General features: G+C 39.6%; 1 protein-coding gene across 1 annotated transcript in view; it reads left to right on the plus strand.

Moving 5' to 3' along the window:
* Window positions 1-10,922, plus strand: part of map2 (microtubule-associated protein 2) — an 89,086-nt gene extending 78,164 nt beyond the window's left edge. The window contains exons 16-20 of the mRNA XM_080478793.1: window positions 252-344; window positions 3,144-3,236; window positions 6,937-7,018; window positions 8,503-8,615; window positions 9,276-10,922. Of these exons, the coding sequence (XP_080334919.1) occupies window positions 252-344; window positions 3,144-3,236; window positions 6,937-7,018; window positions 8,503-8,615; window positions 9,276-9,497 (603 nt within the window). The 3' untranslated portion in view covers window positions 9,498-10,922. The remainder of the gene's footprint in view (window positions 1-251; window positions 345-3,143; window positions 3,237-6,936; window positions 7,019-8,502; window positions 8,616-9,275) is intronic.
* The last annotated feature ends 229 nt before the right edge of the window (window positions 10,923-11,151 follow it).

Consider the following 11,151-nt stretch of genomic DNA (forward strand, 5'->3'; position numbering starts at 1 on the left):
AGTACTCTAATTATTTTACTGCCACACTGGTGTTATTTTTTTACTCCATGATATTATAGAACTGTATATGAAGTTTATAGTTTTATTTTTTATAAAAAACATACCCAGATAAAGATAAGGTATTGACAGATAACATTTCGTTCCTATTTCACTATCCAGAACATATAGAAAAGGTCATTCACATATTCAGGATTTGCAGGTTATGGTCAGCAAATTCAAGAGATTCAAGCTATCTCTGTATTTTTCCATAGATTCTTTTTTTAAACAAGAAGCTGGACTTCAGTCACTTTCTATCAAAATGCAGCTCCAAGGATAATCTGAAGAACTCTCGCGGTGGAGCCAATGTAGGTACCGATCAGCCTTCATCCTGCTGGATTGTGGAGGCCGTATTTTACTTTAGTTAGAGCTTAGGCAACGTTTCTTCCTGTGTCGTTTCAAGCTTGATAGATAGTGACATAAAAGAACCTCAGCCCTGATTCCGAAAAAGGTAAGGACGAGGTGTAAAGGTGAATAGGTTGTGTTGATTTTAAAATCTTATGAAGTGATATTTTCTCCACAATAGAACAAAGTGAACATAGTCACTCAGATGTAATACAACAGCAGCAACACATCAGAAAGGTTGAGACAGAATAGCTTAGCTTTAGATGGTGTTCTTTGTAAGACACATTTTTAACTTGTATTTGTGTTTTGCTCGATTCACTATATTCGCAGACAATGGTTTGTGGAAGTGTGCCTGAGCTTTTTCCAGTACAGACATGACTTTTTTATTTTTATTTTTTACTGAAAACCAGACCAGAACATCATGGTCATTCAAACAAGATTAGTTTAATATTTCTCAATATTCTTCAGAAAAATCTTAATGATTTTTATTAGTATTTTGTCACAGATTGATGAATCTGTGTCATTCTTTATTTCTAAGAAACTTTAAAATTGCAGACCTGTTGGTTTTCTAACTTACTGATTGAAAAATGTATCTCTATCATTTATCGAAATAAGTTAGTGTTTTATTGCAATTAGTAAAACATCCTACTCTTAAAATCTGATATGTTCTATTGTGGCTCAAATATGGGTTCATGGGTCTTATATATCGTGGCACAGGGTTTTTGATCACAATTTACACATTGTCCCAACCTTATAGGAGTAAGGATTGGAGCTTTGGAGATTCTTAGTCTTGTGTTTCACCCATGTTTACCACAGCAGTTGTAATCCCACCCCTGCTTTCATTGTTAGTTTGAGAACAACAAAAGTCACTGTTGAAGCTTGTAAACATGATATACTGGAGGAAGAGCTGTGAACGGCTAATAGCAGCTGCTGCTCTGTGACTTTCCGATGTTCCTGGACTTCCTGCTGTTAGTTTAGTGCCATAAACCCCAAAATAACATCTGCTGTATATAAAAGAGGGATTGAATGTTTAGTGAGACTGATCCAGCCATATGTTGCTAAACGGCTGCTGTGTGAAACTGTCCTTAAGAAAATGATTTGAGGTCCTACCTGCGCCATCTGATAATTGCAGCTGGACTTTGTGTCGTAAGGTTTTTGTTGTTTTTCCCCACAACATTTCATATTCATAATTTATTCCCAGCTAGTCTTTCTGTTTGATCCTGCACTTTCTGCAAAGTTGTGGCTCAAGATGTCATTGAGATATATCATTGGTATGAATATGATTTGTCTCTCATTCCCATTTTCATTAGGGCTGTTTGTTCCAGACTTGATGTCATCTAAATGAATGATAGTGGGAGTAAATCGGATTTGATTGCTCTCGAGTATAAATTTGATAAGTATAAATCATATCCAGTTATTTGGTCTTTGTTGATATCTGACTGAAATGAATCAGCATGCTATTTAGAAGTAAGTAAGTAACCCTTGTGATTTCATTTCAAGCTGCAGACAAAAAAAAAAGACCTAATCCATCTTGGTAGGGACAGATTAGAAAACATCTACTCCAATGAAAGATCTTTTAGTGGCCATGTTGCCTATTTATTGAAATAACATCATTCTTTAGCTCCTAAGTTGAAGGAAAACAACAAGAAGAAATGACTAATTGGGAGCTGAATATTATCACTTCACAGAAGCAAGCTCTCAGAATTTAGATTCATGCTTTGTTGTGTCTAACCAATGTATGGGCTGTATACATTCTTTACTAGCCATTAACATGTTTATGTTGTTGCAGCATTCTGGGAACAATATTTGCGGCTTTGTGTTTTCCCATAGTGACTCTAATGGCATACTGGAGCATTGTTGTGGTCAAATCAAAGAAAGAAAAGCAGCTCAGGGCTCTCTTGTCCTCTCCTCTCTTTTCCTCATACACTAACTGTGTGATGTGAATGTACTGCGTGATTTTTTCTATCTGATGTACAGTAGCTCCCATCGCTTTGACTGTGCTGCTAGGTAAAATGTATTTATTTCTATTGTCTATGGACTGTATGAACTCTGCTGTGTCTGCATCTCACCCCTGCTTTCTCTCCCTGCAGCTGCAGAGAATCATTCACCATTGCAGCACTCGCATATATTATCATCCTCGCACCATAAAGAAATGCTCCCAAGTCTGAACCGCCTTTGATTTGCATTCGCTTGCATTCTAAGACGGTGGAAAGACAGACCTAAAAGATCATTTGACAGCTGCATTTTGTTTTCAAACTGTGCAAAGTCAAGCTTTCTTTTACTGAAGTCTTGCGTAGGCACAAAATAATTGCAGCACCATCCTAAAAGTGGATGTTACTCTTCACCAAAAGCTTTTTAGTACCTGCAAATCTTCATTAGAATGACAGGCACACTAACTGGCTTTGACCTCAAGTCAGACGGCTTAACCACTTTTTTCATGGACTTCAGCATTATTTGATGTTATGTTCCCGAAGGTTGAAGAGCAATCCTCTTAGAAATCATCAGATGTCATGGATTTTGGTACAGAAAGCAGGCCAACACACCATCAAAGCTCCTGAAGTGGGATGGATCTGTCTTACCTATGAGCTTAGACAGACCGCACGTCACTTGTGCAGAGCCACCAGGTCATTAGTACCCTCATGCCACTCTCAAACACGCTCAGATGTCTAGGACAGAAAATTGCACAGTGGGAGGATACAAGCTGTTTAAGAGACTTGCCAGAAAGCCTTGTCCCACCTCATTGCTCACCTCCACCCCTGCAGGTGTACATCCCCAGTGTTAAGCTGGACTATAGCCATGTTCAGGCTAGGTGTGGGTCCTTGGACAGGCGGGGATACGCAGCAGGAGGTGGAAACGTGAGTCTTGTGCTGCAAACCCATCGTCTCAGTGTTATATATGTGTTGTGTTGTGTGCTCAGTGTAGTCTTTCCCTTTACCACCATGCTTTGCAAGCTTATTGTTTTATCACTAACGTATTTCTTTACCGAAATGCTTTTGCGTCACTCCCATAAATAGTTTGTATCTTGTGAGAAGTTTTGTCACAAATCAAATGTCCTCCCCCCCTGGCACCTGAAAACACAGTTGCAACATGAAATGCAAACTATGTGCTTGTACGATCCCATTTAGCATAAAATGCAGCTTCTCAGCCTCTTTGGAAAGATTGTGACTCATGGTGTGGAGCAGCAGGAGGAGGGGTACATAATGGGAAGTGTCAGTGGCAATCCACCAGTGCACTGTAATTTTTCTATCAAGATTGAGCAGCTCTGTTTTGCACTGTGTATTGCTTGCCAGCTCAAAGCGGGCCAAATGTACATTACAATATGTACTGTGAATGGTTTCAGCCCGCTCCAAAAGGATTAAAACATGTTTGTGAGCGTGTGTTTAATTTTCTCTATTAAGTTTGGACACACCTTTCATTCAATGTTGTTTCTATATTGTCTCGACTATTTACATTGTCGATTCTCACTGAAGGCATCAGGACTATGAATGAACACATGTGTAGTAAACCAAAAACTGTGAAATGACACAAAACATATTTTAGATTTTAGATTCCTCAAAGTAACCACCCCTTTGCTTTGATTACTGTTTTGCTCACCGTTGGTATTCTCTATCTTTTGATGCCTTCAGTGAGAATCTACAATGTGAATAATCAAGAAAGAAACATTTTGTGTGGGTGTGTGTTCCATCTGCAGAGTCTGATTGGAGTAATACACACTATCAATGCACTGTTGCACAAACTCAATAGCAATGAGACAATAAAAACCTGTCTCTTGTCTTCATACAGCGTCCCTCACATTTGTGGCTTCTCCACAAACCTCTTCTGATTTCTGTCTGATCACACTGAGTTGCCTGGGCAACAGCTGCCTGTATCATTACATCTTCTCTCAAAGATGCATTCCATTCACATTTATGCATGCACAATCTCTATCACATATTTATTGACCGTCCTGTGTTTATAGTAATGGAAAATAGTAGAAGAGAAAAGAGGCGAAACAAAGAAAAATACTGCGGTGAACTCGGTATCAAATATAGCCACTGTGAATAAATAACTTATTAGCTTGAATTTAAAATGTTCCAGCTGGTCAGTGATAGCTCAGGGGAAAGCTTGTTCCTCAGTCAGTAATGCCTTGTCACCCCAACACCTACACCTTTTTCTTCAGGAATGATGCCCTCAAAGTCCTTTTTTCTTTGTGCAGTGCTTGAACCTCCGAGGCCATTAGGTGCTTTAAAAACAAACAAGTTTATTTAGGTCACACACAGCGGCAGACTGGAGTGTTACGGTACTGCCGTCTTGATTTGTTGAACACATGGACCAAGGAAACGTTTCACCTTGTTCTGCTTCTCAAATTTACAACTTTATCAAAAAGGAGCTTGATAAATTGGTCTAAACTGAGGGGTTATCGTTTCAAGGCCAGTTGTGACGACATCCTCAAAGTGCATGTATCAAAGTGTGTTTATTGAAAATATCATTGTAAAATGAAATAAAAACCTGAGGAATCTCATATTTGACATAATTACAGGAAATGTCCATAGAAAAACACAAAAGAACTGTAACTAACCTATTAAATCCATGTGTCAATCTAATCCTGCCATGTGTACTCACAGGAACTACAAACTGTTCGTTGTTGGAATCACAATGCGCAGCAGTTCAGATTCATCACATACCCGAGCGTCAACTACAAGACAAATGTCTTCAGTCAATCTGCAGCCAGTGACAAATGGCACACATGAGTACAGGCCGCTTCAAATCACAGCTGCACAACTGACAGTTCTTGCTGCTTATTATAGCAAGCACATGACAATATTGAGAGTGCTGGTAAATGGCAAGTTTCTCAAGGGGGGTGAAGGCCACAACGATGAGCTGAGTCCAGAAGTGGAGTCCCACAGCTTCAGTTACAGATTTTGGAAATGGAATTACGTTGCATTGTTTGCTTTCACGCAGTACTTTGGCGAACATTACCAAAGGCAAAGGCTATTAAAACAATTTTCAAGATCTATTTTAGTTGAAGTTTTTGTCCGATGAAATATAGTTCTCATCTATGCCCCACAGTCTATTTTTTCGATTGATTTCATACGGTTGATAAATTGGAATATTCCACCGGCTCTTATCAAGACCTGAGATAACCGGGACAAGCTTTTGCACACACATTGATGAGGCTGGCGAAAAGATATCCCTCTCTTATAATATGCTTAATTTACAACCTATTCTGTGGTTCACAAATCGAGGCCCCAAGTGAGAAGTTTACACTGAAGATCAATTTGAATTTAGTTTACGATAACTAAAAAATGCATTATGTTTTCTGTTTGTCACTTTAAAGGCATTATTGTGTCTCTTCAATCAAAACTGAAGTTCTCTATAATACTACTACACTAATGGGTTAGATCTAGTGACCTCTTATTAGAAGTGACAAGGTGTGAAATGAAAGCAGAAGGAACAAATTTGAATATTCCGCGATGCCCGCCTGCAGTAGATTTGATGTTATACGTGCACTTGCAGCAGATGGACAGAGCCTTTCCCCTCACTGTCATCATGTGATACCAAAACTAAAAGTTGATTGATTTTTGGTAAATTATGCAAAAATAAAAAACTACAAATATCTTGTTTGGTCTTTAAATGTATCTACTCCAAAAACATATTGATTTTATGGTAATGTAACACACACACACGACCTTTGCCCTTGTTACTAGAGTTGTGCATGTGTCCACAAACTGTAATGAAGTGCTCTTTGCTCTTTCTGTTATGTTTTTTTAAAAAAATTTTTTTTTTACGTTATTCATCATCATCCAACTGTACTTTTCTGTCACTCTTTCTAAATCACTGGCGAGAAAGGGTATATCGATAAATCTTTGACTTGGCAAAGTGATTGCTGGCCACCGGTGTGTGTCAGAGATTCATCTCAAGACGTAGTGTGTGCTGTCGTCGTCTCACTGTGCTGTGTCGGAAGCTTTATAGCTTTGTGCTGTTTGCTGTCTCATCGGTGCACTCTTTGCATACGTCTCTGTGGTTTCCACTGCACACCTCCTGGGTGTGTCACATAGCTGTGTCTCACTGTCTCCCCCTTTCTCTCTGTTGCTAATTTCAGCTTATTTTAACGTCTTACATTTGTCAATCTGACAAGCTTCCCTGAATGTACCAAACGATTTAAGAACATAGCGAAGGAGAGTTTGTATGCAGTCTCGGTTTGATTGATATTTACAGACTCCAGCAGTTCTGTGCATTACAGAACATAGAGGTTGTTATTTCATGATCACTGGTGATTTCCATCCCGTTTCCCCAATAATTACATGCAATTGAATGTCACTGTGTTGGAAAGTTGGAAACTTCACTCTCGTTTAATACTCAATCATTCTGTCGAAACAGCAGCTACCGTCTCATGTCCAGTGCTAATCAGATATGCTTCTGTGGAAATAAAAGTGGAAGACAATTTGGACTGCTATATGTGCACCGTGTGAGGTCAGCTCTTGTTAATGACCTTCGATTGAACTGTCAGGTGAGCTTTTTTTTCAGTTTGTTTTTGGTTTTTTTCTATTTCTGACTTTTCTTTTTTTTTTTTAGGTGCAAATACAGAACAAGAAGATCGACTTGAGCCACGTGACCTCCAAGTGTGGCTCTCTGGACAACATCCATTATCGTCCAGGTACAGAGCTCCCATTTCCACCGTTTTACATTGTTTATAATCAGAGCATCGCGGGTGCAATTTTCCGTTTTATTTTCTCAATGTTCAGATACTTAGGTGTCTTCATTTTACACATTGGTAAGCTTTGATTTTAGTTGCTCTTAAAAGCCTTGAGGTGTGAATGCATGTGAGACTACTAAAGCTAGCTGAGCTGCAACACGTGGAGCTCAACAGGACAGCCAGCTACAAGTGGGAACATAGCAGAGCAACAATCATATCTGATTTTAAGATCCAAAAAATATAATCCATGCAAAAAGATCTGTTATCAAACGCAAATTCAAGTCGGTACAAAAATTTATATTTTTCCGTGCAAAGCAGTTTTTCTTGCGCCAATGCCAGTAGATGGGATGGCATCACTCTAAAACATGGCTGGTGTCAGTACCAGGTGTAGCTGGTGTTGGGAAGTCACACAGGTTATTCATTTAAGAGTTCTTTATTTGTATATGTCTGGCACTGAGTGTAGAATCTCTGTAGAATGATGCCGTTAGTTTTTTTCAATCTCCTGAAGAAACACGTCAATCAGATACAATCCTGCCCTGGTCTGCATCATGGAAGCTGAAAAAGCAACACAAGTAGAGAGGGAGCAGCAGTTAACTGCTTTTGGACTGACTGCTCGATGGATCTGTCCACAGGCAGCCGAATGTAGGAGGTGTTTTGGTTTTTGGCAGACTCGCTACATTTAGTGTCTGTCTACCTTCAGCGTGTGAGTTTAAGTGTCGAAGCAAATGGTAATGAATTGGCTTGGATCACGTTTAGTCAGGGTTGCATATTCGTTTGTGTTTTTGTTTTTTTTCAAATGGCTGAAATGCAATGCAGTAAAGTGTGTTCACAGCTCTGCTCTCTGATGCTGATCCCAGTCAGCAGGAGCATGGATCAAATCCTGCTGTGGTAAGCACGGAAGCAGCAAAACAAAGAGATACTGTTCACAAGATTTGATGATTACACCAAATAACAAGCACGGCTTTTAGTGGAAACTGTTTAGTTTTCATTTCTTTTTTTCCCCCACTGGCTGACACAAAATATGGTGACTGTATGAATTGCCGTCTTTCTGCGGTGCAGTCCTGAAGACCTGAGTAATCACAAACCACGTGTTAATCCAGTATTTACTATGAATATACAGTGAAAGGACTTTGGTATTTGGCAAACTGCCAGTTTATGGATCTAAGCCCTGCTGATCTGCTGTTTTGCTTGGACATGTGGAAACACCTTCATCCTTCTGTTATAATGCTGTGGCAACCTCTTCATGGGCGGCAGCGCCATCTGCTGCTGTCCCAATATTTTCTTTTTTCCTATACATATTAAAGGTGGTCCAGCATTGGTGAGCCGGAGCCAAACTACTCATGCTGTTGTTGGAGTCCTGTTTTATTCTTTTAACAGACACAGTTGCACTAGTGACCTTACTGCTGTCCAGTTTTGAGTTTTTCTCCTCTCGGTTTCTCCCCCAGGGGGCGGAAACGTGCGCATAGAGAGCGTGAAGTTGGGCTTCAAAGACAAAGCCCAAGCCAAGGTGGGTTCCTTGGATAATGCTCAGCACACTCCTGGTGGAGGTCTCTTCACGGTGAGTGTCGGCTCCAGGCTCCTAATCCATGATTTAAAGGAAAACATCAAGTTTTTGAGAGATTGTCTTAGATATAGATATATACTCTAATAAGAAACACACTTTGCATACACAACTTTGTTTTAGAGGTTTCTTTTTTATCAGTACTTTTTAGTCATACTTTAAATTCAACTGCAAAGTTACATGACTTTGGATATTAGAATTATTTCATTTTCTGTTGTACTGAAATTAAATGAATATATTAGTGTACATTCTGTATTTACATCATCTCTAAAAAATAAGGTCTTAATATGATATACAGTAAACTGAAATATTGTTATATAAAAACTGATAGAGTAGTAAATATATAGAGCAGTAAGCCAGTCTTCCAAAAACTTGTTGTATTCCTTCATCCATGTGGGTAGCAGTAAAGGTACAGTATACGCCAATGTCTTTACATCATGTTGAAGTGAACCTACACCACCTAACTACATCTTAGGAAGTATTCATTTTGCTGCAGAACTACTTAATACCAGAACAGCTTACACATATACATACAAGTGTTTATGAAGTTCTTCATAAGATAACCCACAAAAACTAACATATTGTTGTTTACCGTGATACAAAACTGTCTTCTTCTCTCTCTCATCGTTTCTCACCTCATGCCACCTTTGTTACCAGATTGAGAGCCACAGGTTGACATTTCGTGACCAGGCCAAGGCCCGGGTCGACCATGGCGCGGACATCATCATCCAGTCCCCCGGCCTGTCCGGCTTGGAGTCTCCTCCCCGCCAGAGAGACAGCCAGCTCTCATCCTCTGGCAGTCTGAACATGACGGAGTCGCCGCAGTTAGCAACCCTGGCTGAGGATGTCACTGCGGCTCTGGCCAAGCAGGGTTTGTGAACTCTGGATCCCCCTGGATCTGCTGCTCTGCATCTAAGACATCCACAATCAGATGCTCTTAAACTTTCCTGCCCTCCTCTGGCACCCCAAGGCTGACTGGTTGCTACTACTACTACTACTACTACTACTACTACTACTACTACTACTACTAGTACTACTACTTCTACTACTACCACTCACCTTAACCACATTCTCTAAACATCTTTATTTCAAGATCCATCACTCAAGTTTAAGTAGAGACTCGAATTAGGAGCTACTGTACTTTGGTCCTCTTTATCCTGTTTTCTATTTATTTCAAATCCAAATGTTGCTCTTTCTGATTTATTTTGTTGACCTCCCTTTTTTTGAACGATGTTGCATAGAATAGTTCAGTCTGAACACTGTTCCTTAAATGATGTGGTGTGTATACTTATGGCTGGGGACCATGTTTTGGCTTGTTTGGTCCCCAGCCAGCGTTTCGAAGAAGCTACAGCCTTTTTTCTACTTTAAATAGGAGGTAATGTGACCAGTGCACCATGCCGCACGTATTGTTCTTGCTCCATAAAAAGTGCATGGACGCCAACCCCCCTCCCAAACCCCACCTCTTTAACAAATCAAGCATCCTTACTGCAAGTCATTCCTCTCATCCAATATATAGTATATTTAACGAATATATATAGAAACATGTACAAAATACAAGTTCTTTGCCATCAACATGTCCTGAAAACATTTTAAAATGGAAGTGACATTATGGCTATAAAATATAATTGTAAAATTCAATCAATGCAAGACCTAGGTCATGTTATGACAAGCATGTATGGATTCTATTATCAAAAGAGGCTATTTTGTATTTTGAAAAAAAGGATTTTAGTAAGTTATTTCCTCATCTATTGGCTAAAGATTAAAGAAGTTCATGTTTTGTAGTTGATAGTTGTTTACATTGTAATGCTTGGTGACAGTGCCAGACAGCTGATTCGTTGTTGCAGAGGAGTGCATCGCAGTCCTTTCAAACAGCACCATACACTCGTTCCTGCTCAGCAGTTAAATGTAGATGCTTGTTTTTACATCAGAATGATATTCAACTCTGGAGTTCATTTTAGGAAAAGTCAATGTGAAAGGGTTACCATTAAAAGTACCTTGTCTTTACTGCTGCAGCCGATCAGCTCACATGACCAAACTGTGCAGGCATTTCTTCACTAATGCAGCCTGGTGTTGTGCTCATCAGGACTGTCTGTCGTTTTAAACCACAGAAGAATATGCTACAGTTTGTAAAATGGTACTTCGTAGAAGGTGCAGCTACTCTGAAGTGTGTATTTGTGGGTGTGTTTGTGTGTGAGTGGGTGCGTGTGTGCGTGTGTGCATTTGATGCAGAACCCGTTCCATTTTAGGCAGATGCCACAGTATCTGGATGTTTTGTTACGATATGTGGGGGAAGAAATCGGAGTTAAAAAAAAAAGAAAAGAAAAAAAAAAAAGAAGCTAAAATCTTAAAAAAATCAGACACTTCAAGAAGAGAAACAAAACGACAGAGAGAATTCAGTCAACTCTTGCTGTATATCTTTGGAAAAAGTGTTTGGGTCTTCTAGTTTCTTCTTTTTCAGACACCATTTGTGGTATGCTTTGCTTCCCGCTGAACTACTGCCCTCACCTGCACCTGTTTGTTTGCTTCTGTGTTT

Source organism: Lipophrys pholis, assembly GCF_963383615.2.
Source record: "Lipophrys pholis genome assembly, chromosome: 13".
Taxonomy (NCBI): domain Eukaryota; kingdom Metazoa; phylum Chordata; class Actinopteri; order Blenniiformes; family Blenniidae; genus Lipophrys; species Lipophrys pholis.